This window comes from Tachypleus tridentatus, chromosome 13 (assembly GCF_004210375.1).
Source record: "Tachypleus tridentatus isolate NWPU-2018 chromosome 13, ASM421037v1, whole genome shotgun sequence".
Classification (NCBI taxonomy): Eukaryota; Metazoa; Arthropoda; class Merostomata; order Xiphosura; family Limulidae; genus Tachypleus; species Tachypleus tridentatus.
The window spans coordinates 95,462,569-95,489,641 of record NC_134837.1 but is presented as its reverse complement, the minus strand read 5'-3'; the positions used below and the strand labels follow the sequence as shown (position 1 = coordinate 95,489,641).

The 27,073-nt window shown below is 30.0% G+C and overlaps 1 protein-coding gene across 14 annotated transcripts in view; it reads left to right on the top strand.

The window, feature by feature from the left end:
* The window catches only part of subdued (anoctamin 1), an 88,097-nt gene continuing 61,024 nt past the window's right edge, over positions 1 to 27,073 (top strand). The window contains exons 1-9 of one of the 14 annotated variants that reach the window (XM_076482042.1): positions 42 to 431; positions 2,889 to 2,962; positions 3,650 to 3,835; positions 4,433 to 4,540; positions 6,224 to 6,435; positions 9,619 to 9,780; positions 14,507 to 14,602; positions 19,360 to 19,416; positions 21,910 to 22,058. In XM_076482042.1, coding sequence (XP_076338157.1) covers positions 4,477 to 4,540; positions 6,224 to 6,435; positions 9,619 to 9,780; positions 14,507 to 14,602; positions 19,360 to 19,416; positions 21,910 to 22,058 — 740 coding nt within the window. In that variant the 5' untranslated portion in view covers positions 42 to 431; positions 2,889 to 2,962; positions 3,650 to 3,835; positions 4,433 to 4,476. The other 13 variants (XM_076482047.1, XM_076482041.1, XM_076482046.1 and 10 more) reach the window with 13 other exon arrangements.

Below are 27,073 nucleotides of genomic sequence, written 5' to 3'. Positions count from 1 at the left end.
AATTTTTGTGTTTTCCCTTGTACTTATTTGGTAATGTCAAAAACTTGTGCCTTTCTTTGTGATCAGTTGTAGTGCAGGTTCTTGACCTATGTATAGTGTAGTTTTAAAAATCTAAATGAAGGCTTAGTATTTCGGAAGGAATGGTAAAAAGTAAATCTAAATCATAAGGAAACAAGCTGAAAAAGAAAAGTTGTAAAACATATTCGCAATTTTAACATACGTATATTATATAGTTTTTCCTTGTAAATTAACTGATCGATGACTATAATTTTACACGAAAGAAAGAATGCTTCCATGTATATTACAAGTACAGCTTTTAATTTTAATTTTACAGAATAATCGGAAAAGATTGTCGTGATAAATGCTTCCTGTTTATGGATGTTCTATAGTGTATTTTAAAGATAACAGGATAAGAGAACAATTTTTAAAAGGTACTAAAGGTTTTACTTAATACAATTTATTTTAACGCGTAAGACTGAATGGCTGAAGATTATACGAAAATAGGACACGGATTTAATTAGCTACGATCTGAAAAAAAATGAAAAAAAAGAGATTACGCTCCAGTTAAGGAAGTTTTATTTTTCTAACGCTAAAAGGACGATTTACTTACTGAAAGAGTTGCGATCGACAGTACTGAGTAGTAGTGAAGGCCAACATTTTTTAACGCTTTGGCTTTGGAGGATAAAATTATTTCCTGCTCATTAAATGAAGGGTTGGTTTAAATGTTTATTTTTCGTAAGGAATAGTGTACAGCTATAAGCACAGCCATAAAGTACCAAGTGCCCTCTTACCCTTTTTTGTTATGCTTGTGACTAAATGTGCGAATTGAGTAATTCATTAATTAATATTCATTTTAATAAATGAAATAGTTATGCAAAGGTCCCAGTGGAATACCAATTTTATTGTCACATCTACTAGTGTATATTAGAATTGTTGCCTGTGTGATTTAGTGCTTTTATTAGGACATTATACTATAGTATAACTTACAGCTCATAAATGATTCAAGGTATATTTAATAATACTTAATCAGTTGTTTTTTACTATTTTTAGTTGTAAGTAGCATTATGTTTATAGTTTTATTAGAATATTTAATTATTAGTTACACTGCATCACAAACACATTTTGTTTTGAAATTGAAAATGTATGGGATATTAACACTAGGTAATAGGCTTGTGTCTGGCCCAAGTTTTGATTCTAGTCTTATTCGTTTTTATTTTCATAGTAGATATGATACCCAGTGTAACTTTATGTCAGTCACATCAGCTATATGTATGAATACTGTTAGTGTCATTGGCTCTATATATTAAAAGTAAGACTGAGTAATATTGGGGAATGAATTTTTCTTTAGACTTCTTTGTGATTTTAATACTTTGTTAATTTCACTAGAGAATCTGCAGTCTGAATTTGAGACTACATTTCGATCTTTTGTTGTTTGTTGTTCTTTTATTAGTTTAATACATAGTTTTTTTCTTTTAATTATGGGTAAAAATTAATAATAAAAACCAGTTCATAATGGATGTTAAACTACATATTTTGAATATGGAGAAGTTTGAGATATAGGTTTTAATATGTGACGTGCTTGTTTTCTTTTCATAACAGTGCTTTTAGTTAAGGATAAATTTGATAGAAATTTAATAGTGTGTTAAAATATTTTTAAATTCTCTACAATAAGTGCTATGATGTAGTAAAATACCAGCATTTCAGATCATATTGATTTATCAAGTTGGTACTTAGAAAAATACTACACTCTTGTCATTTGATTATAAAAAGTGCAGAAAAGTTTAATGTATATCTTTTTAATTTCCTTTAAATAACATCTGTTACTGGCAAAGAAGTTTCCTAGAGTTCTAAAAACTTAAGTATTTTATTACTAATTAGTTATGCAAATCAGTTGTTAGTATTTATGTGCAAATTATTAAAGTGCAAACTTCCCAGTTTGTTTCTTTTTACAAAAAAAAACTATGTAATAAAATATGTCAAAATACAAGTCTACATCTAGTTAAACTTTCAAAACTTAAGCATAACTACTAACATTCAGGTTCATTATTACAACATTCTCATTTCAATACTCCTAAGAAAGCTACCCAAACTCTCAATGATTACTTTGTCCAATAATTTTCCATGTTCCATTTTTACTTTTACCTTTTAATTTACTGTGTTAGCAGTTGCAGTAACTGTTCTTAGCATGGATTGGATGCAAAACTGTTTTTAAACTAAGAAGAAAATCTTAGGAGTTCTAGACCTGATTTGTTTCTATAGAGTATAGAATGGAGGAGACATTCTGCAGGTGTAAAAATCATTGAGAGTTTGGGTAGTTTTATTAGGAGTATTGAAATGAGAATGTTGTAATAATGAACCTGAATGTTAGTAGTTATGCTTAAGTTTTGGAAGTTTAGCTAGATGTAGACTTGTATTTTGACATATTTTGTTTCTCTGCCTTAAATGCAGTTGTTAGCTTGTGGAAAGGTCTGCTTGGAGATGTAGTATATGTGGTTACTTTGAATTTACATTGAAAGTTTGTTGGATAGGTGTATGGATATGAAGAACTACAGTGTATATTTAAGTTGAATCACTTTTTTTTTTTGTTTTTTTTCAAACTGTTTTCTGTCACCTTTTGTTTTTTTTCTGGAGTATCATGCACATTTTTGGTTTGTTTATTTAAAGAAAGAATATTGACTTATTAGAAGGGTTCAGAAAAGAGCTGTTCAATACTTTTTGGAATAGGAGGGTTTTCAAGAATTAAAATTTTTTACTCTATGTACATATGTGAAATGTTCATTGTTAGCATCATTGTTTTGTTGTTTATCATTAACCATAGGTTCCTGTCAAATGAATCTGTTGCAAATGTTACTAAGTTTTGATCTTTATAATTTTGAATTTTTTTTCAGCTGGTACTACTGTTACTGCTTATAAATGTGAAATGTATACTTGTATGTACACACTACCATTCAGATGTTTGGAAGTAAGCACACTTTTGCAAATAAAATTGAAAGATATAGTTAAAATGATATTACTGGTTATAATAGTAATAAAGACTATGTATATATATTTGCCTTGTAATCTAATTGTTTTACCTTGAACATTAGATTTACCAAAATAGGCACCTTTTGGTTTTAATGACAATTTTGCACATTTTTTGAACTAAGACATCCAGTTCACTGAAATATTCTGATGTTAAGGCATTACCAACTGTAAAAATATATTACTACTTTCATGTTACATTATGCATTGTGATAATTTTGAGTCTTTATCTCACATGAGTTCAGTAGATAAGTGTGATGAATATACAGCCAATGTATGTTTAAGAGGTACACCTTGTTTGTTGATTTCAGTTTAACTGTATGCTAGATAATGGTTTTGTTGGAAAATTAATTATTGTTCAATTACTGTAAAATTAGGAGGTGTGTCAGTTTTTGTAGATTACTGTAGTAGTTATTTGTACACATTTTACTTTAATTATATAAAGGTTTCATAGTGTTTGTGCAAAAACAACCTCAAAACTATGGTTTATTCACCTCTGTTCTTAACTATAAAAATATTCTAGGATTTGCTTTGTTATTTATGTAGTATATGAGTATATCATGTGTTTCTGTCTTCTATTAATAATGTAATATTTATAATAAATTATTTTTGTCCTGAATATTTGCAGATTTCACATATGTGACACAGAAAACCAATGAGCTAATATTGTTTCAAGTTTACTTTGTTATTCTTGAAGTGGCCAGTACCTATCATCTACCATTCATGCTTAATATAAACTTGTGAAAGGATATTGCCAACAGTATCTTTCATTGGTTATATAGATGATATCCAGAGGAAGTGGCTCTACCTAAATGTAATGAGAACGTTTAATCGTGTGTTAACGTATGTAGTTCTGGATAAATACAAATATCTTATCGAAAAAAATCTTGGATTACTCAGTCTTATGTGTAACATTATAGAATATAGTTCATTAAAACTTGGTCAACAGTGGTCAGTTCAGTGATGAAAGGAATAGTCAGATGCAAGTAAACTGCAAGTGCATACATTGTGTTTACTGTGTAATAAAGGTTGTTCCTTGTTCATTCCACATCATGTCCAGTTTCATTACTTGCTTTTACATCAACTCAGTTGAGAAAACAGTTCATAATGCTTATAATTAACATCTTAAATGAATCTTCTATTCTCTAATGGATCTATCTGATACAGCTGTAAAGTCAGTTCAGTTTCACATAAAAATAACACATTTTTAAGGTTGTTATTAAATTATATTTTGGTCACTTTGATTCCAGTGTTTAAATGAATATAATTATAATTATTATTTGTGTCCCACTGCATAATTTAGTTTTTTTCTATTTTAATTGTTAAATGTGATTATAGATGGCAATTTTCATATATTGTTTTCAGTCATTTTAATGTGTGTATGTATAAATTTTTTTTTTCATTATTTCAGAAATTGAAATTAGTTTTAAGATGTGATAGTTGGAAACCACAACAATGAATGACAAGAAACATCGTAACATTCTTGATGTTGATAAGTTGGAGAAAAGATTTTCTGCAAGTAAGATCTGAATAAAGGAGTGAATGATGTGTATATAATATGTTTGTAGTATTGATGTTTTTTATATACTTGTTATATCATTATACTTATTTCTACATTTCTTTTACAATTTCGTGAATCAAGACTTTTCATAGGCTAATGATTAATTTCTGTAATTATATTCATCAAATTCTTTAATGCTGTTGTTACAAATCTCTCTTAATTCTGTTTATTTCTATTATTCTGTACTGAACCCTGCTTGACTTTTATTTTATTTAACTTAATATGAAAGTTTCCATCATTTTCACATGTAATATATTAGGAACCTAAATGCTCTTCTGTCCTATTCTACTGATTGTATCATAATTGATGGTTTTGAGTATTAATATGATTAGATAGTTTTTCCATATGTGCTCTGTAACATGATGGTAAATAAACCATCACTGTATAGTTTCAAAATTTATAGTTGTTTTTTGAAGGTCAAATCAACTATTTCATTAGAAAAGCCCAAGTTTTGGTAAGTGCTGTTGACTAGCTACTTTCCTTCTAATCCGTGTGTTGAAAGTTATGGATGAATGGTGGAATTATCCCCTATGAAGCTTTGTGTGAATATTGCATATTAACAAATAATCTCCTCAAGGTAGCAGAATGACCATATAAACTGTTTAACTGTGTATTCCAGAAATATTTTGGGGAGAAAGAAGAAGAAATGTATTTCAAACCCTCATTCAGGTGTTCTGTGTTTCTTGGGTGGTCCATTGTTTTCTGGTGGGTGGTGTAGAAAATATCATCTGTTGGTTCATTATCAATAGTTTGATCAAAACAAGTAATCTACTTAGATCAGAACTAAAATTAACTCAGTCAATAATGTAGTTAATTTAATATACCAGTATCATTAGGCATTTACATTGTCAAAAGAAAAGATTAGAATGCATTGGTTCATCAGAGTTGTACCTTCATTGTCAGTAAAATTCGAAATTGACCACATTTACTTTCATGCTTTGTTTGCATGGTAAAATTTTGCCATTTTGTATTAAGTATTCATACTTTGCTTTGTTCCTTCTCATAATTAGTTGTATTTCTTGGGTTTTTTTGTTTGACTAAGCAGAGTTAATTAAATGAAGTATGGTTTAATCCAATGAGATGGTGAATTACATTTTTAATGATGGTGTAGGATGAAAATAGATTGGAGAAAGGAGTCAGTACTTTATAGTCATACAATGTGGTCAGAGTGTTTATTAGATGCTGAATATTTTTTTGTCCTGATTGGAAGTTGATTTTCAACTAGCATTAGTTATGTCAAAGGTGTACAATTATTTAAACTATTCTTGCTTTTAAAAAAGTTCTAGTCTTTTGTCTGTTATAGTTAACAGTTCATATTTTTCAGAACATGCTTTGTGTTGTGTAATGCACATGAACTATGCTTCTTTACATGCATAACTTTTCTGACAAGCTTTTAGTCATGTTGCAGGACAATATATGATCATCCAAACACACAAAAATGAACTTGATAGTAGTTGTAAGGCAAGCTTGAGAGTTTGACTATAAAGATTTAAATGTAGAAAAAATTATTTTATTTGTATATTATTTGCGTATTTTAAAAGCAGGTGTTTTGAGATTGGTGTCTGATGTACTTTCTGTTGTGTGTGTGTGTGTGTGTCTATATATATAGTTGCGTGACTATTAAACTTTTTTTTCCTCCAGTTTCAACAGAGTCTGATATAAGTATTTACCACAGTGCTGAAGATTTATGGCTTAAAAGCAATACTAATGAACAGGATGCAAAAACTTGTTTCACTGACATCAAGAAAAGCAGCAAACAGTTATTTGGTGGTAGATCTGGTGAAGGGCTTAATGGAGTATCATCATCAAGAGAGGTTTTGCATTCCACAGATTTGCCTGAAAAGTATTATGTAGTAAGCTGTGTAACCTATATATTGTGCTTAAAATATAGGAACTAAGATGTTATTTTCAGGAATATTTTCATTATTTGCCATTAGAACAAAATAGCCAATTTTATAGATTATTTTGCTACTTAAAGTAGATATTGAAATTTTATTTGTCAGATTTTGTCTTTTGAAAAACTTTAAAAAGTTATTTTGAAATTATCATTTCAATGATAAAACAGTCAAAGCTAAGGACATAATGGCCCAGCACAGCCAGGTGGTCAGGGTGTTCAACTTCAAAATATGAGGGTCACAGGTTTGAATCCCCATCCCACAAAACATGCACACCCACTTAGCTGTGGTGACATTATAATGTTACTGTCAATCCCACTATTCATTGGAAAAAGAATAGCCCAAGAGTTGGCAGTGAGTGGTGATGATTAGCTGCCTTCCCCTTTAACCTTTCACTACTAAATTTGGGATGGCAAGCACATATATTCCTCTTGTAGCTTTGTGTAAAATTCAAAACAACAAAAAACAAACAAGGACAAATTTGAATATGTTTTTTCTAAAATTATCAGCTTTGGTGTTTTTTTTGGTTGTTATAATGAGATTAAGAGATATATTATAAAGTGATTCTTACGACTTGAAAGGCAGCACTTCAGTAGAGGAAAATATGTGCAACTTGGATGATATCTGTAAAAGCTTTTGATGTAAATTTTAAAATAGTATTAAAAATGGTAATAATGCAAGCCTGCAATAGTTTTATTGCCTTGAAGTTTTTACATGTTCTACAGTAATTTTTGTACCCTGAATCAGAAAGTGATATTCATTTTTTCAATCACCTGCAGATTTTTCACAAACATTATATGTGCTTTTACTTAACTTGGTCATTTTCATTGAAACCAGGTCACATTTTGTTGTGCTTAAAGTGGACAACCACTACTTATAGATTTCTCTAGGACAATTATGATGTTGGAGTGTTATCGATTGTTCTAGAACACAAACATTATTACAAAAAAAAGTTTATTGTGGTTAATGAAATAATAATTTTATTTAACTAAGAGTTTTTTTGCTTCCCAATTTGTAAAAAAAATGTTTGTGTTAGAAAAAACAAATATTAGTTTTGAAATCTTTGTAGTTGAATTACATAAATTCCATTGCTAAAATCAAAACTTCTATGAAGTTTAAATTTGTAGGTCTATGTAACTTAATTATATTTTAAAGATAACTTGAAATTATTTGTTTTTTTTTACAAATATGTTATATTAAAACTATTTTGGAGCCTCACCATGTTGTTACAGTACATTTTGCCACAGCTGGTCATGCTCTGTTTGATGGCCATGGATTTTAACAATTGTCCTGCACTGCATTTTTCATTGCTAAAGGCTTGTTTTTTGGTGTAAAATATTTGAGTTATATGTATATGCCTTTTAAAAGCTGTAGTCAGATACTAAAAGTTTTGAAAGTGTTAAAAAGTACAAGGTTGGCATAATTTTTCTATAACACATCAAGCTGTTATTTCCAGATATATAGTAAAATTATATTTTTAAGTTATTACACTAAGTATATATATATCGTTTCAATATTTAAGAAAATTGTACTATTTAAAAGTTTGTTTTAACTGTCAAAAGGATGGAAGTTCAGCAGATTCTGAAATTTTCTTTCTAGCAATTTAGTGATGTGAAACAATTATCATGCATTTGTTAACAATTTTTGTGTTGACAGTTAAATAAAACTGTTGTAAAGCCTGCTACATAGACTGAAATTGCAGAATACATATATTTATTGTTAAATGTTTTGATTAGTTTTTGTGTTTAAGAGCAATAAAATATTTTTAACATAAAACAAAAGTTTAAAATTTAATTTGATGATCTTTAGGCTATTATCTGAAATGATTCAATTTAAAGAAAAGGTAAAAAGTTGAAGTATAACAAGCAATTTTGGCCACTAGGAATGTTACATTGAAGAAAATATTATTACAACTCTATGATTTTTGGAGAGATCAGGTGATTTTCATGATAATATCAAAATCTTTGAAAAAGATGGAAAAACTTTATAAAATAATGAGTTTTACATTTTAATGTTTCTGTAGTAGGAAAAATTCAAACAGCTTTAATGTATGTGTGGAAAATAATCTAATTGGTTATAGCAATTTAATTTAAGAATGTATATGTAGACTAGGTTTAAAATAGTTAATACACATGAATGGCTTGAAAGTAAATAGAAACAGCAAAGCTGTTTCCCATAAAAAGAAAATTTAAAATTTAACAAATACAACATTTTGAATATTTTTAAGAAATCAAAATTGATGAATAAAAGAAAACACACTATTATTTCTTTCATTAATGTACTTTTATTGAATCATTAAAATTTGTTCATCAGTAAATAAGCATTTGAGAGGGGTTACTTTTCACAGTTGGGTTTTATTTTCAGTTAAAATATACTGTTAAGACTTGTCTGTAAAGTGTGATATTCTAGTAAGTATTTTAAAAAGAATGTTTTCCATCAATTACAAGTGATAGTTATTTATAAAGTGAAGTATACTTGTTAAGTGCAGCAAATAGCCCAATGTGGCTTTGCTATAAGGAAAACACATACACTTGTTACGTGAATTGGTAATTGAATAAATTGGATTATGTGTGCAGTAAACTCTATATGTTTGTTTTGAATTTCGCACAAAGCTACACGAGTGCTATCTGTGATAGCCGTCCCCAATTTAGCAGTGTAAGACTAGAGGGAAGGCAGCTAGTCATCACCACCCACTGCCAACTCTTGGGCTACTCTTTTACCAACGAATAGTGGGATTGACCACCACATTATAACACCCCCACAGCTGAAAGGGTGAGTATGTTTGGTTGACAGGGGTTCAAACCCGTGACCCTCAGATTATGAATTGAATGCCTTAACCCACCTAGCCATGTCAGGTCAACTCTATATGAAAATTAGTTTTTTAATAGGTCTCATGTGCATAAAATAAGCTCCTAGATGTATTGCAAACTGCTGAGTATTTTGCTAAGTCTTTTACTGAGAATTATTATTACTTTTATATGCAAAATGTATTTTATTTTATGATACTTAACATCATTACAGCATACAGAATTATGTGGTGGTTTCTTTAGAAAACGTTTTCTTGTATTGCATAATAAATGTATTTTATTGTAAAAGATGTATCTTATTAACCAACACATATATTGAATCTCTGTTATTCAGGAACCATCCTTGTTTTTTGAAGATGGATTGCGTCGAATTGACTTTGTGCTGCTGTACACTTCCCCATCAGGCATTCAGAAAAGTACTCTTCATAAACATATGAGGGAAGTGTTTGAAGAAAACTTGAAAGATGAAGGTTTAGAATTGGAGTATGATACTGAGGTAGAGACATACATCATTTTAAAAATATGAAATATATCTGAAAAGTTAGTTATTCAAATGAAGAAAACTTTTCCAATTTTTTTAAATGTTCTTTTAAGTATAAAGAACAACCTGTTGATTATTTCAACACATTTTCATAGGTTGGGCCAATATCAGAAAATAAAATTCAGTGATAAGGATACTAAATATGCTGTTAGTAGTACAGAGATACATGTATTTATTGTCAGTTGTCTAGTGTCTACATTTATCAGTTGGCATTTGCACATGTGACGTTTACTAATTGTTGTACTAAAATTACATTACTTTATCTGCCTACCTACACTGTAATAATTTTTAAATATTATTTCAAGTGAATGAGGCCAATTTAAAAAAAATAATGGAGAAATTTCACTTTCACTGTATAAGTTACAAAGGAATAATTCTTTCATAATTTCAGCCTAATAGATGTTGGAAATTATTTTAATATTATGTAGTTATGGTAATTTAAAATCAGTATGATCTTAATATAATGCTTTATGATTGGTTCATCTTCTATATCAACATTAATCGTTAAAATGATAAATACTGCTTGAGTCATGGTGTCTTGATGGAAGAAAACACACTTTTTTTACCTCATTTACAAATGCTACTAGTCAAGCACTTGAAATTTTGTAAAAATACAATAGAAATAATTTCAATAATCTTACAATGATATTACATATTAATGTTTACTGACTTCATAGTTTATTCAATCCCCTTAAAAGAGTTGTCCAAATTGTAGTAATTACCTTAATGTTTAAAAAAGAAAATATATGAACATTTCAATTGACTTATGTTTTCAGTCTCATTTTTCTGTTGTTTATAGCAACAATAAAATCAATTTAATGGATTTTGAGTCTTTCATATAACATTTATATTAAAATAATCATGAACCCACATTGCTCATAGTTAAGAGTTTGAAGAATTATTGGTTATTCAAACTTTATTACTAATCATTGTTGCATTATTTTGTTGCCTATATTCAGTTATACATACCATTGTATAGGTTTAGAGTTATGTATTCATCATGTATGGAAATTCTTGGTTATGGACATCAAGTACTCGGGTGAAGACTATTTTTTTTTTAAACAAAAAACTGGTACTTTCACTACATATGCAACTTTTGTGAGCTGAATGCAGACTGATATAAAAGTTTTAGGAATCTGAAATAAATCATTTTGTCAAAATAAAGTGATGCCTTTCTTTAAAGTAAAAATTAGTTAACCCTTTCACAGTGTCTCGAATGTATGTACGTCCAAGTGACAGTGATTGGGTTAACATAAGTAACAAAAAATATTGAGTGAATTTCTTCAGAAGAAAGACAATTTCAAATATGGTACTTACCTCTCTCTTACAAGATTAGTTATTCATGTTCAGTGCTGTAAGTGAATTGTTTCTTTATGCATGCTAGAACCCTTCTGCTTCCCCCATTTTGGTAGTACTAGATTACATCTCTCATGCAAATAGGGGCATGACATGTTAACGTGGTGCATGTGACTCTCTACTCTCATCTACTGTACTATCACTTCTCGTTTGTCACTACTTTGGTTTGGATGTGTTCTTTTGTTTGTTTGATGCTTCAGGTTTGATTTTGTTTCCTCATGAAGTGATTGTTTTTTAAATTCATTTGCTTTCATTCAACATGTTTCTTCTATTCATATTTATCAGTTAATTCTAATCATCTTATTAACTGTACCTGAATTTGGTGAACCTTTATGTGCAATGAATTCCGAAGTTAACATTACCACTTCAGGGGTTACACCAACGACCAATAAACATAAGTCTTCAGAAAGGTTTTGGGTTGTCTTTCTTTCACCTTCAATTTTCTTCATCTTACACTTCTTACTCTTCCTTCCATCATTTCTCTGGTGCTGAAATCTTCTGTCAAATGTTGAAGTGATAGTTTGGTATAGCAATGTAGAGGAAGTCACATGTGCAAAGGTATGACTTTGTTTTTGTTTGTTGATATTTCTGCAAGCTAACAAATTTAGTGACTTTTTAGTTTCACTAAAACAACACTACATTTCTTTGTATATAAACATAAGTATGTTGGGAAAAACAAATAGAACATATGATTTTGAAAACTGGCTTTTGTTTTGTCATTGTGCATTTGATATGTAATTTTTTAAAATAATTATTTGTGAAGAGTACAATTAATAAAATTATTTTCTTATTGTAAATTAATATTGGTAATTTCTTGTACTTGTGTATAGTTTCTTTAAATGCATCAGTATTATGAAGTTCCATTCCCATGTGTGTACTATGTTCTTCAAGTGACTACTCATAGTCTTTAATGAGGTATTATATATTAACATTATACACATTGAAATGTTTGAGAAAAGTATACAAACTTGCAAATGATTTAGTTGACCTTGGTAGTAATATGTTATAGCTTTTGGACTAGAATATCCACACTACTACATTACTCCTTGTTAAAACATTGTAAGATTCATTTTATGTTAAATACAGCTTTTTTTTTTATTTAGATTTATCACTTTCCTCATTGAAACATTTCCAATTGTGAGTGTGTTAAGAAGTAATATTGTATTTGAATGTTAAATTTTAGAATTAATATAGAATTCACAGATATTTGTCTGTGACTAGACTTTCAAATTTCTGAATTTTATGGAGATGAAATATATTATAATTAGGTACTTTTAATTACACATTTAAAGTAGTAATTTCTTGTTGTTAAAAGGAGATGATTATAGTAAGAGAAACCTAATAAAGAAACAACTAATTTTTATTGCACAGGTGATGCTCGCTAGTTGAAAAAAGGCATCTTTTAAGTAAGACAGAACAACTTTTTACATTAGGAATGTAAATGAGATATATAATTGGTTATTACACTTTTTAAATTATTGGATAAAGGTTCTTTTGGGGGTAAAGTCTAATATGTTCAACTTCGTTATGAAAAGCTAAATAGAAAACAGCAGTGTTATAAGCTCTGTTAGTCAAAATATTGATTGGATTTATTTTAATTCTAAAAGCTACAAAACTATCAAAATAAGAATATTAATCTGTGAAAGTAGAATTAGATAATGCATTGTTTTTTAAGTGGTTTTACAATTTACAAATTCAAGGTCAAAAAGATGGTTCTTGTTTGTTCTTCAACTGACATCTTATGTTGGAATGTTGTGAATTTAAATCCATAAAGCTTTTGACATGTTCCTCCTTTCTAAATACAATAAATTTTTCATAAATGTATTTTTATACAATTTATATTGTTGAGGACTATGTGAATTAATTATTTTAATTGAAATTGAGAAACTGATTTGCTGAGCTGATCAGTGGTGTCAGTACAATTGCCACATCATCCATTTATCCAAATATGATGTTATTAAGCATAAATTAATACTGTTTTGTATCAGGTTCAAGTAGTTTAATGAATGATTAGGTGGAAATCTTAGTCAGCACAAAATGACTTGTTTACGTGATATGATTTGATACCAAAACTAACAAAGTAAGCAGGATCTTAAATTTTATGATACTTAGAAGCTTAAAAATATGTCATGAGTCATATAATAATTTTATACAAAAGTTTTCAGAAAAATTATTAAAATACTTTCCAATTTATGATTAATGGTACCAGTGTTTAGAACTATAGAAGTAACTGGACATCAGTTAATATAAATCTTAGGTAAGCCATACAAAATACCACAGTCGGAACCAATTTGTTTAATAAAATAAACAACAACAACAGCAGAAATAACTTTTTTTTTTAAATTTTAACAAGTATATTTATAGTTGACTTATAGTGTAGTGGGATCAGTTTGTAATTTCTTGAATTTATTGGAATCATTCGAAATATCCAGAACTATTTTTATTTAATATATCTACTTATCAAGATATTTAAAATAAAATCTGAACTTAGATATTCTTTCTTTAGTAAATAAGATTTTCAAATACTTCTTTTTAAATGAATAAAATATAGTGTTACCCCAGAAATCTTAGTAACTATGTTATCAAAATTTATACCATTGTAAGACAAAATAGAATTTTCTTCTTACTATTTTAATAGTAATTTACAGTTAGTTTTGGAGGATATTTTAAAACTTTAGACCCTCCTTTTTAATGAATGATTGAATTGTTAGAAAAATTTTGAATAACGTTTTCTGAGTTGTTACTTAAAATAATAGACATAGGTTTAAAACAGTACATTTCTTTAAATTTACCTTCTTCATTATAAAAGAGTTTCATTATTTGTGTATAAATTACATCTACAGGATGAGTGAAATCAGAAAGAGGAATAATTTTTTTATTTATTTAAAAGCCAATTAATGTCAGTAGTTAATTTATAATCTAAGTTTTGATTTAATTTCACTATCTAAAAATATTTTCTGATGTTGCATGTGAACATTTAGACGATAGTTCCTTAACAAAAATTTAAAAAATTGGATAGTCTAAATTTTCTATATTATTTCTTAAGAGTACAAGATGAGAATGTTTTCAGGATAAAATAACCTTACTCATTCCCAATTTAAAACTATCTGTTAACAGCACCTTGTTTGCAGTACTATTGTTACCTTAATTGTCATTTTAATTCTGCATGAAAGAGATAAGTATTGTGTCTTGAAATATAAAATGAAGCTTCTGTTGATATGATGTAATAAAATACAAATGTATGTAATTATCTGTAAAAACGTTTTAATTATTAACAAAACTGAAATTTTTTGAAGCTACAGTAACCTTTGTTACCTTTGAATAGTCTGTAACTGATGTCAACTGTGTAAAAGTCCATGCTCCTTGGGAAGTTCTTACCAGATATGCTGATATAATGAGGTTAAAAATGCCAATGAAAAAGGTAGGATATTTACTGGGTTGTTAGACAATCATTGTTATTTTTTTAAAATCTCTGTTTTATGTTTGCATCTGAAATTACTAGAAGAAATGTACTGAAATACGATACCAGTCATTGGTTACTTAGAGATAGTGTACTTCTTGTATTTATAGGTGCTATCAAATGAATTATAGGAATGAAATATTCGTAAAAAATAGTGAAAGTCATTTATTCATTATTAAATTTGTTTCTACGTTACATATCGTTAATACATGAGTTTCAGTAAACAGTTATTTCATAATTTTTAATCCCACCCTTAATTTATATTGTCATAAATGTATGTCATAGTTGCAAAAATTATGTTTAAGGAATAAGTAACTGTAAGCTTAAGTTTGAAATGGAAATGTTGAATTCACAAAAAGTTTTAATTGTAAATTTGTTTTCCTTCATGTATTTTTTGTTATGAGTATAATTAAATTTGTGGAAAATTCATGTTGATTAATTGCTGTGTTATAATATTACTTTTAGTGGTTCACTGGAAATATGTAATTATTTGTTGAAATATTAAGATCATTTTGTATCTCTGCTGCAATTTTGCTGTTGGTTGAGAGTTTCTCAGAAAGAAGTTTCTACTAGGTTTGAGACATTTTAAACCATTGGAGAGAGAAGTTAATTGCTTTTTTTTATGCCATTTATGCAAGAATCATTCTTTACTATATTGTTTAATAACTTACAAAGAAAACATTTCTCAAACTACACCAATTTAGTAATTTTTCCTTACATAAGCTATGAGTTAAAACTCAGTCCATTATATTGTATACATATTTGTCTTACATTACCTTAGAAGGATCTCAGTGATGTAAAGTGTAGCTTGGATTGTGTTTGAATTATGTCATAAAAATATTTGATTTACACTATATTTAAAACAAGTTTTGCCAAAAAAAACAACTTGGATTTTTAAATTGTGTGAATTTAATTTTTTTTCAAAGAAAGTTCAAACACATTTGATTGAAATCTTGTTTATAGAAACAAACAAATGATATAAAAATATTCAGAATGAGTAGGTCAACTTAAGCTGTGACAATTAATGTTAGATGCAATAGTGTATCAAGGGGAGGGGACATTCCCTGGAATTTTGTTGATCACATTTTTTTTATCATTGTTTATTTGTATTTTAATTTATAATGTGAACAGCCATATGATGTTATTCTGTTCTTTCTGTTGAATCACAAATTAAGAAATGTATACTATTATATATAAGAGTTTAAGCCAAGTAATCCAAACAGCATGTGCTGGTCAAGCTGTAATGAATTTATGAAGTGAGAGGTAAGTGCTTGGCTGGATTGACAAGGTTAAACTTGCTTAAATTAGTTAAGAGTTCCAATCTGTTTAATGTTCAGCAAGTTGAGTTAGTTCAAAAGACCTAGGTTTCATGAAGACTTAAAATCAATTAAGTAAATTCATAAACAACTTGCAAATTTCACAAAGAAATAGTTTTATTTTATTTATTAAACTTTATCATTTATTTTTCTTATTTAGCCAAACAAGTTTCAAACTTGTACATTTTAGTTACTTATATAACAATAGATGAATAAGACATTTTATACTTGTTTGACTTGTTCTTTTGTTATACATACTGTACTTCCATTCATATCTGGATTGATTACTTTGTCCAGTTCATCCCCTTCTATGTTATATGCCTTGACTCCTTTTATGGTTGTTGTTCCTGTCTGTTTGTTCCATGAACTCTGGTTTTCTGTGATCTCTTACCTATTATACCCACTGGTTGGTTTCATCAACTTATGTAATTGACGTATCCTGATGTGCCAATGAAAGACCATCATATACATAATGTTTTTAAGCACCAAGTTTGTCATCTAACTATGTCTTTAGGTGCTCAAAACTGCCATCCTCAAGAGAGGATTGTTCAGGCTGGTACATGAATAACTTCCAATATATTTGTTGCATGTTAATTGCACAATTTAGCTGTTTTCCTGTAGCACTTTCACAGACCTCTTCACCTCTGTAATGTGGGATTTTAGCTTTGAGTGAGTGGAGGTAGTATCGTTTCAGGAGTTAACATCTTTTTACACTGAAAATGCATTTTGGTGGGTACTTATCACTTCTCACACATTTTCTTATGCTGGTGTTTCTGTTTTGTAACTGTTAGTTTTCAAAAGTAAAGAATGTGCTAGAACAGTAGAGAGAACTAGCTGTGCTAGGATAAATGGTATATTATAATTGGTGGAGGATAGTCACATGATCAGCATATATTCTGAAATGGCATGAAAATGAAGAGGGTATAAAAAGATTGGCACACTGTTAGCAAATATTTTTTAAATAATGTTTAGAGGACAAACCAAAACCAGATAGCTTTGGGTAAGAGAAGCAAGTACCTATAAGAAATACATTTGTCATTGTAAGAATATGATAATTTTTCTTGGAATTTAGGTTTAAATGTGAAGTTTTAGTAATGATTACAATTAAAAACATTTATTTTTCTTTATGCATTAAACGTTTTTATTTGAGACTGATTTGACAGCAGCAAAACATTTTGACTGTAATAGTGACATTAGGTCAGGCCTGACTAAAAAAAAAACAAATTATATAAACAAGAAGTTTGAAATAGAGTATGCATGTACTCATTTAAGGACCACAATTGCTGTTGGTTTAATTGAACCTTGTCACCATGTGTAATCTTTGGCAAATTTGAATTTTTTTCTAAAGGTCCGTTTAAAAAATTGGCTAAAATACTCTTAATTTGTACAACATGATAAATAATTATAAAATAAAAAAACTGTTGATAAAGATTCAACCTTTGTCCTTTTCTCGTGGGTTTTAGTGACTTGTGTGAGATGTATATCTGTGACGGACATTTCTTGTTTGAGTTTTTTTGTTGTTTGTGGCTTCTTTTTCAGAATGTCTTTTTTAATTTTGCTTGTGATAATGATAGTCATGATACCTCTTTATAATGTGCTTAATCATATGTATTGGATCAGCTTTTAAAGTTTGCTTTCATTAATGTTGTCCTACTTTTCAAGCCTTTTCATTGAAATTTTTAAAAGGTTTTTAAATCCTTTTAAAATAATGTTTTGGAACATTTGTAATTTGCAGTTGCTACCCAATAGTATGTAGGCTTTTTTACTTTTCAGTTGCAATCTACTGTAAAGTTAACTTATTGTTATTACTTCAGTCAGTAGAAAGGCATTGTGTGAACTTTCGTGCTTTCCTCAGAGTTCTGAGCTCTGTCAAGAAAATTTAGACAAAACTGAGTTACATATCTGAAAGATTTCTCACCATCTGTGACACTGTAGTTTTTGTAACTTTAATAAACTTAAGGCAATATTAACCTGGAAATAAATAAGCAATATATACCCGTGTGCAAATTAATAGAAACAAATGGTCATTTTACAATATTTTTATTATGGCGGTCGGTGTAGGCTCGCTGGACCCGCTGATTTCCTATAATAGTTATTTTTTCACACAGACAGTGTCGTTAGCTGTGTTTTGCAGTATGGTCGATCTATTTTTGGGATATATGATGAAATTTTGAGGAATATTACATCATTTGAAATTGCATTAGAAGGGCATGGAGACCAGTCAAAGAACAACTTCTTACCAACTCAATGAAGAAAAAACGGTATCAAAGGGGTCTGAAATACAAGAACTATATGCTAGGACAATGGAGGAAGGTGTTATTCAGTGACGAGACTCATTTTTTCGTACAGGGTCAAAGAAGTCTGCATGTTCGCAAATCTCCAGGTGAGAAACTTCGAGGATCTCACATCAATCAGTTCGTAAAACATCCCTTGAAGAAGATGTTTGTGGGTTTTTTCAGCTGCTATGGCATTGGAAGCTTACATATCGTAGAAGGTATGATGCAAGGACCACAGTACATCGAAGTTTTGCAAAGAAGTCATTCCAGAATTGAAAAAGAGATTTCCAGATGGATCTGGCATTTTTCAGCAAGATCTGGCTCCGTGCCATACATTGAAACATGTGAAGAATTTTATGACTACAACGCAAATAAAGGTGTTGGACTGGCCTGGAAACTCTCCGTACTTAAATCCTATTGAAAATCTTTGGGCGATTTGTAAAGAAAGACTTTGGGGAAAAGACTGTACTACTATCGTGGTACCACGATCCAAAAATTAGTAAAGATTGCAGACAGCTCGTGGACTCGATACCAAAGAGGATTAATGATCTTCTGAAAAATAAAGGCGGTTATGTCATGTATTAATTTGTGGGTAATTTTTGGATTCTCGGAAATAAAACGTAAAAAAGTGAAAAAATCATAATTTTCCGTTTTGTTTCAATTAATTTGCACAAGAGTATAATATAATTAATATTGATATGGTAACTTGTATTACATAAATAAATAAATTTACATGATGAAATAACAGTTGCATCACATCACCAAATATCTAAATAGATGAAAATATTTTAGATATGATGTAAACAGAAAAATAAGGTTGAGTGACAAGAAGACTGTTATTGTATTAAAAAAATATGAATTGAATTTTTATGTAGTGATATGTTAAGATTGAAGTTGGCATCCTTGTGTGTGTTTTTGCAAATTAGTGGAAATTTATATTATTAATTATTATAAAATTAAAAATCACTTGCTGAAATTGTTAGATAAAGAAAAACTAGAAAAGAAACATTTTTGACATTTTAAGATTTTAACATATAAGAATTAAATGAATATCTCAAGTTTTAGAGTTATTTTCTGTGGTATGTTGTATGTTTTATGGAAATTTTAATCTTTCTTTTTATATCAGTTCCTAATGGACAACAGGATGACTGGTGTGGTGCACGATACCTTGGATTTTGAACCTGTAAGCATGCTTAGAGTACTATTAATTTTGTGTATTCTCCTACTGATACTACCACATGTGACTTCTAATGATGTGCACATACATAAAAGTTAAAGCTTGAAGCAGAATAACATTAATTGAGTTTACTGTTTTCCCTAGTAAGTATTTTATGACTTAAACTACTTTTTTCTAAAGCCATAGTACAGTTTTCTGTATTTTAATACTTAAATAGTTTAGTGACTGCAACTATTCATCCTTTATGTAATATAACTACTGTGATTATAAACTCTGTCTTGTTAATAACATACTGACAATTATAATCCATAATCTAATTCAGTGTTATGGCAACTGCTTTTCTGAAAACTACAATCTATTATGATAAATTAAAAGGGTCTTTCAGTAACCACCTTTCACATTTTACACTATAGTGATGAATAAGTAAACTTCTTATATTTTTTATCAAAACAGTTGTTTATACTACTTAGTCACTGCCTTTATATATAATGGTCAAAATGAAGAAAGATCTGACAGATTATAAGCATACATTATGGAAGTAGTTAAATTATAAGTTACGAGTGAAAGTGAAATTTATTATCATAACAGTATATGTTATAAAACATCAAATTGTGGATGTAGAAATGCATTTCTATAACTCTTGGCATGGCATACCTTGTAATTTGGAATTGTTTGTATTAATATTGAAGCTTGAAGATATCAAAACTAAAGTTTGATTTTGATATTTATGCCTCCCTCTAACATTGATTATGTACAACACTAGTGGTCAATATGGCTTTGTAAATGTGTCGTATATTATGCATGAATAAGTGGGACATTCACTGTTGTGTTCCCTTTATGTACTGTTTGTAGATCCATAATGACTGTAAATGTGGATAGATAATATTAAGAGTGCTATGCTTATTGCAGTGTAGCTGAATGTGAGTTGTTCAGTATGATGCTTTCAGCTATGTAGGAAGCATTTGGTCCATTGTATAGACATGAGATTTTTTTTTGCAAGGATTTATTCAGGTGCCAGCGAATCTGGTTCCATTCTGATGTACAACAGCTCTTGTATCAACTCAACCTTATGCATGTTGTTTCCATCTGTCTTAAAGTGGAAAGTAGTGAGATAATTTATCTTAGACAAACTTTGAGGATAAATTTGGACATACTGAATCAGTTGGGAAGTGCCTTGTCAAGGATATGATGAAATAATTCAAGATTTCATCCATCGTATGGAACAGGAGATGCACAGTGCTGTAAAACTCTGTTGACTGCTTAAGTTAGATATACTCAACATTAAAGTGGATATGTAAATATTCCTAAAAAGTCATTTTATGTACATCATTAAGCCATAACATTGATACAGAAAATCCTTTACAGAGGAGCTACGTGTTCCTAGCTACATACGTTATGATTTTATATTAAGAAAATTAATTTAACTTTTATTAATAGTTTGCAGTAATGACTCAGCAAACTTGAAAAGTGTACACTAGTAACATTTTGAAGATTTTATACTAAAGTGAGAAAACATTTATCTTGATCAGTCATGTTGTGTTTTTATAATTCAATAAATACGCATCTTATTTTTATAATTTCAGATAGGTATAGGTCACTGCAGTAGTTGAAATAATTATAAGCATTTTTTATTGTATCTTTTGATTAGATTGGTTTAAGTTAAGGACTCACTTAAAGGATTGAGCTAGAAATATATGTTTTCTCTGAGGTTGTACGAGACATTTATATATGTATAAATATGTACTAAATAGTTTTTTTTCTAGGAAGTTAATTATTCTGGCATAACTTATAGTATTACAACTTTAAATAAAAGGTTATCTCTTCATGCGAGCCCAGACTGGCCCTGTAGTAGAGCTCTGTACTTAATAAGAGTTAGTAAGCTAAGTTTCTAAATTAGAGTTGGCAGCAGGTAGCCTTAGTAACTTTGTCATAAACACAAAAAACAATACAAATACAGTACTTCCTCACTTTTAAGAGTCAGTGAATAAAAGTTTTACTGAAATCTTTTGGTTTAAGCAGAAGTTAGTTGGATGGTTAATTAAAAAAGAACATATACAAATTCATATGGTATTATTGAGAATGAATTAAATCAATAACAAAAAAAATCTACTAAGATTACACATTGTACTTTTAAGAATAGGTATAAAGTAAGAATTCTTTTCAGCAGTGATTAAAGATGGTTGAAGTGGAAACTCATAAAAAGCCTGTTAAGAATGATGTGCTGGTTAATGCATATATTACTTGTATATTGTTTAATCACATCATTTAATCTAAGGATTGGAACTTTTACTAGTAATCTATAAAGGTTTCACAAGAAACATGCTTGATATTGTCTATTACATCTTTCTGTAGTTTTGTGGGTTGAAACTTGAATTTTAAAGGTTTTGGAATCATAAATTTGTAGGATTATTATAAGATGTTTCTTTGATATAAAAACAGTTTTATGTAGCAGGTAATTGTGTTTACATATTTGTTACGTTTGTATTCTTTCATTTGTAGGTACCAGATTTTCAGAAATCTAAATATTCTGTCCAAAGATTTATGCAAAATATAAATGTATTCAGCCAATCTGTTTCTGACTTTTTTAATACTGAAATATCAGAGGACCATCAGTTTACAGCTGAATACTCTAGAGATAAAGAATATTTGTAAGTATTTTACGTTTTCTTGTTAAGTTACTGAATCAGTTAATAAATATATATTTAACTTGCATTGTAATGCACTGAATAATGACATTGAGGTTATATAGTACAAGGATTTTGACATGATTGTTAAAGTATGACCCATCTTAATTGCTAAGCATCAAAGGTAAGTTAAATGTAATTTATCCACTCTTCAGTAAAAGCATTTTAATATAGTCTGAAGAGCTGGGCAGTTAGCTCAATTAATTGGTATAATTGATTGTATTTGAGCATTAAATAGTGCCATGTGAAATAATTGATTAATTGAAACTATGATTAAATCAATTAATGTCACAAAAATACATCAGATTGAAATAAATGTTTTCAATTATTCCAACTATCCAAGTAATTAAAATTTTATCATTATGATTTATTATAGTTTGTTTTGATTAATCCAAGTTTGTTCAACTGCAGGCTGGTATGGTCTAATGGTTATTGTGGTTGCCTAGTAATTTGACGATTGCAGCTTTGATTCCTGTTACTATCAACCATGCTAACAATTTTAGCTACGAGGACATTGTATTTTTCTCCTTTGTTTTTGAATTATGATAAAGTTGTTAAGGTTATTTACTATCAGCTTTAATTTTGAATTGCTGCCCAGCAACCTACCAATAGCCCTCACTCTCAAGACTATGGCTAGTCTTTTTTTGCCAGTGAATAGTGGGATTGTCCATGACATAAGTTATTATTGCTTCCACTGGCATGACTGTACATGATAATTGGCTTGTGTTGTTCCTATTAAAGGAGTGGTTAGTGGCTGCTGTTTACATAAGTATTAAAAGTGATGTCTGGTGTTTACCTGCTTTGAACTAAATATTATTGTAGCTTTAACTTAATATATTACTTACTTGTTAATAGCAACAAATGTAATAATTATTTCATAGGGTAAGGTTGATTTCAAAAAAAAAAGTTAAAGCAACTTATATTCAGTATTCCTTATTAGTCCCCAGAAAATTTGATTGCTAAATCATGTGTTCATTTCACTGCATTTGTCAGAAATTGCTGGACATAGGCTAATAACAGTAACAGTATGTAACACCATTAGGTCATTATGCTTTTACCTGAACAGGACTCTTGTTTTAGTTATGACTAACTTTCGTGTGATAGGAAGCACTGAAGAAGGAAAACAAAAGTTTGGCTACCACCATGTGTTTCTTAAACACTGCTTACTAGAGTAAGGTTTAAGTTGTTTTATTTATTAATTTCTCAACATGAACATCTGTTTTTACAGTTTCTTACAACCTGTACTGAAAAGTTTAAACATATCATAAACTTTCACTTGCATCAACAACAACTTCCTCAATTAAAAATCTTATGATGTTTTTCTTCTTATGAAGTTGTTAACTTTGCTGTTATTGTTAATGATGGAAGAAATTTATGAACGTATGTGTAATTACAATACTTTGAATTCCACCTTATGAGTTATTTTAATCTCTACTGGATGATTTTTTACATTGTCACAAATTTTTTTGCCAAAGAGTAAATATTGTACAATCTTTGTTTTCTATGGGATCGGAGTGAATTTGTTTTCAATGAAATATATGTTACCTGTCACACTCTGTCACAAAAATAGTTTTATCACATGAAGTCTAAGGATAATTGTTAACAAAGAATTAATTAATTAACTTGGTTTTAGTAGAGTAATTGTATGAAACATTATAGGAAGAAACCAAGAGAATGGTAGTAATCATATTGTCGGCTTGTAATACGTTTCACACTGTGATGTATATATGATACATGTACACGTGGCATAGTTCAGGTCTAAAATGTAGTAAATCCTGAATTGTTTTACCTGAAGATACTCATCATATTAAGTAAAAGGTAGTTCAAAAATGTCTTTTAATAAACATAATGAAAATAGCAAGATTAGTCTTATATGAGAGAAATCTATCAATTAAATGTCTTCAATAAATGAGCCTGATAATTAATGAATTAGCAAATTCTGCTGATTGCCTGTGTCTAATGTGTATGTAGTATTGGATGAGTATACTAGCATGTATATACTATAAATTCATCTGCTACTGTAAAGTTTGTGTCAGTGCTGAGTCATTGTAACAGCTCTTACCCATACATGTAATAATATGTACTCCACTAGTACATGATTCATTCAACATTAGACTATACATCTCCTTCTATACAAGGATTAACATAACCACCTTGCATAGTACATCTCTGTGTGTAAATACTCTGAAAGCAACATTACAGTCATTGTGCATAAAGTGATTGGGTATTTTTTTTTACATTATCTCCTACTTAAGACTTGCAGCTTTCTGCTTTTATGGCTTCTGCTGAGCCTGCCATGTCTTTGTATTATTTTGACCAACTTTTCCTTCCACTTGCCTTTATTTTTTATTCCCCCCTTTCAGATGAGGATCAGCTAAATTCATCATCAATCTTCATTACTATGATAATTCAGGTGAGTGACATTCATTCTCTTATTCCAGTTTTGCCTAGTTCACAGGCAAGCTTGTTACATGAGACTTTTTTCTTTATACCTCTTAACCTGATATTTACATTCTTGCTAGTTTTTTCAGGCGCTATCTCCTCTCCAACTTCAAGAATCCTTTTCCATTACTTGTAATTTAATCCTTTTTTTTTCCCTTGAGCTCCAGTATCTTTAATATTTTCTTTTAGTTAGAGCATCTTGTTCTCCCATGTTATCACTTTCCATTCTTAACTTTCTTCATCTTTTTCTCCCTTTTTTTATTTCTTAAGGTTGGGGAATTGCAGCCTATCAGAGGCCTGTTGCCCTTGGACCAATTTCTTGTTATCCTTGTATTTAAGATGCTAGTTTCTTCTCATTGCTCTTGACTGACTAGCTAGTCATAATTTTTAGTCCTTTGCTTCTATTATTCCATGAACCACTACTTTTTTTATCCTGGAAACCCTTCTCACTTCAGCCTTGAACATCTATTTTTCATTATGGATTCTGTCACCTTAGTATCACATTTCTTTAATTTCCAAACCTTAATGTTTAAAAATAAGAGGAGCTAACAACCACTCGACAAAATAGCTTCTGCATCCTTGTTCATGGTAATCTATTGCACATCCTCTCAGCGAAGGACACCTTATGCAGGTGAGATGGTTTTTGTTTGATCCACACACCTTTCCAGTGTTCTTTCTTATGTGAATTCCTCTCTCCCCAGTCTTTTGTATAAGAGCAGGAGAGTTCATCTTCAGGTTGGTGTAATCCCATTTGTGTAAGATCAAGTGGGTGCACCTCTCAATGTAAAGCAGGGCAGGAATGTCAACCTTGAAAAATAGTTCCCATAATTACTAAAATTCCATTACTGTACTTATCCCTGCTAACAAGGTTATCTATTGTTCAATGCTGTCCTCTGTATGCAAACTTTTTCTATGCATACTACAAACCTTCCTTTCCCCCTTGTTGCAATCTTTCAATTGCAACATATCTCTCATGCAAATCGTTGTGTCATTTCTTAATCAATAGAAGTGTGGTATGCTCACATGGCTCCCATTCCTCTATTGAACCTTTACTTCTTGTTTGACAGTACTTGAGTTTAGGTGTCTTTTTTTTTTTTTTCTACTTATGATTCAAATTGGTGTAATTTCCAGTAACTTTCACTTTTATTTTTCAAGCATTTATTTACCTGTATTTTGCTGCAAAATCTTTTGTCTGTGTATGGTACAAGCATTCCTTTTGAAGTTCACATTACCGCTTTTAATCCATCTAATTTCTCTGAAACCATACTTCAGGCCAGACTTAGGTGATTTGTTGGGGGTTTTTCTTGGTATTTCTTTGAAGGAAGTTTGAGCATTATATAAACTACCATTGTTTTCCTCTCATACCTTATGATCCTGGTAATGCATTTGGAGTTTGCAGTACCTTCCAACTCCTTGATTGAAGATTCTGTTTGGCCCTCATTGGTTATTTGGATCGTATTTCTCAAGTATGTGATGCTTTGTTTCTTGCTAATAAAATAACTAACTGAAGTTCTTACCCTTTTATATGATTCTGTCTCCCGACCTTAGTTATCTTTTCTCCTATCCTGTGATATTCAGATTCATACTGTGCATTTTATCACCTTTATGTGTGAAAACATTAGTATACCTTGTATCTTACAGGCTTTAGACCAGTCCATTCTCTCTCATTGTTGGGAGGACTGTTCTTTTCTAGACCATCTGCTATTGGGTTCAGGTATGCTTGTTTGAGGCACAGTCCTGAATTTCTATTACATCTAACAGGTGTCTTGTATTTTTGTTTTCATTTTACCAATGCCATATTGTTGAGGTACCTCTCCTTGAACCATCTCCTGTTAGATGCAGATGCTCTTCACAGGATCTGTTGGGGATTTCTAGAGACATCCTCTCCCTTCTCGCTTCCACATTGGCCCACCTGTCATCTTTGGCTTTGGCTTAGCCATTGTTATTTATTTGTTATTAGGACCTTTTGTATTATGCCTTATTTTCACAGACATGCTCTTCTGTCTTATATCTACAAGTCTTTCACATGGCCTCATTTTCTGCAATGTTACATGTTTGACACATTTCTGGAGTCTGTGACTCAAGGACCACTTCCATTCAATAAAAATCCTCCCATTTCTCTTATAATGACCCATTTGTCTCTTTCTCACAAATTCCTTCCTCTCTGCTCTTGCATGTTCCATTTTCCTACAGTGCCATATTTTGTTGTTTTTCACTATGACTTGGTATGGCAACAGTGGTTCCAGTAACTACTTAGTGGGTTCAGGTCTGTTCATCAGTGGAGCCCTTTTATATCCCATGTTTGGGTTAATAGACTGTTGTCAGCAGGTTTTATCATCCTGTTCTTATTCCTTCTCTTTTATTCAGCATGCTTGTTTCTTTCCTCTTCCTCTGGATTTCTTATCACATGAACATTTTTCCTAGGTGATTGAAGCCCTTCTCAAACAACAGGCTATAGAATCTGCCCCACATGGTTTGGGAGGTTTTGCTTCTGCCAATTTTGAGTTTTCAGAAAGACCCTGGTACTTGGAGGTAGG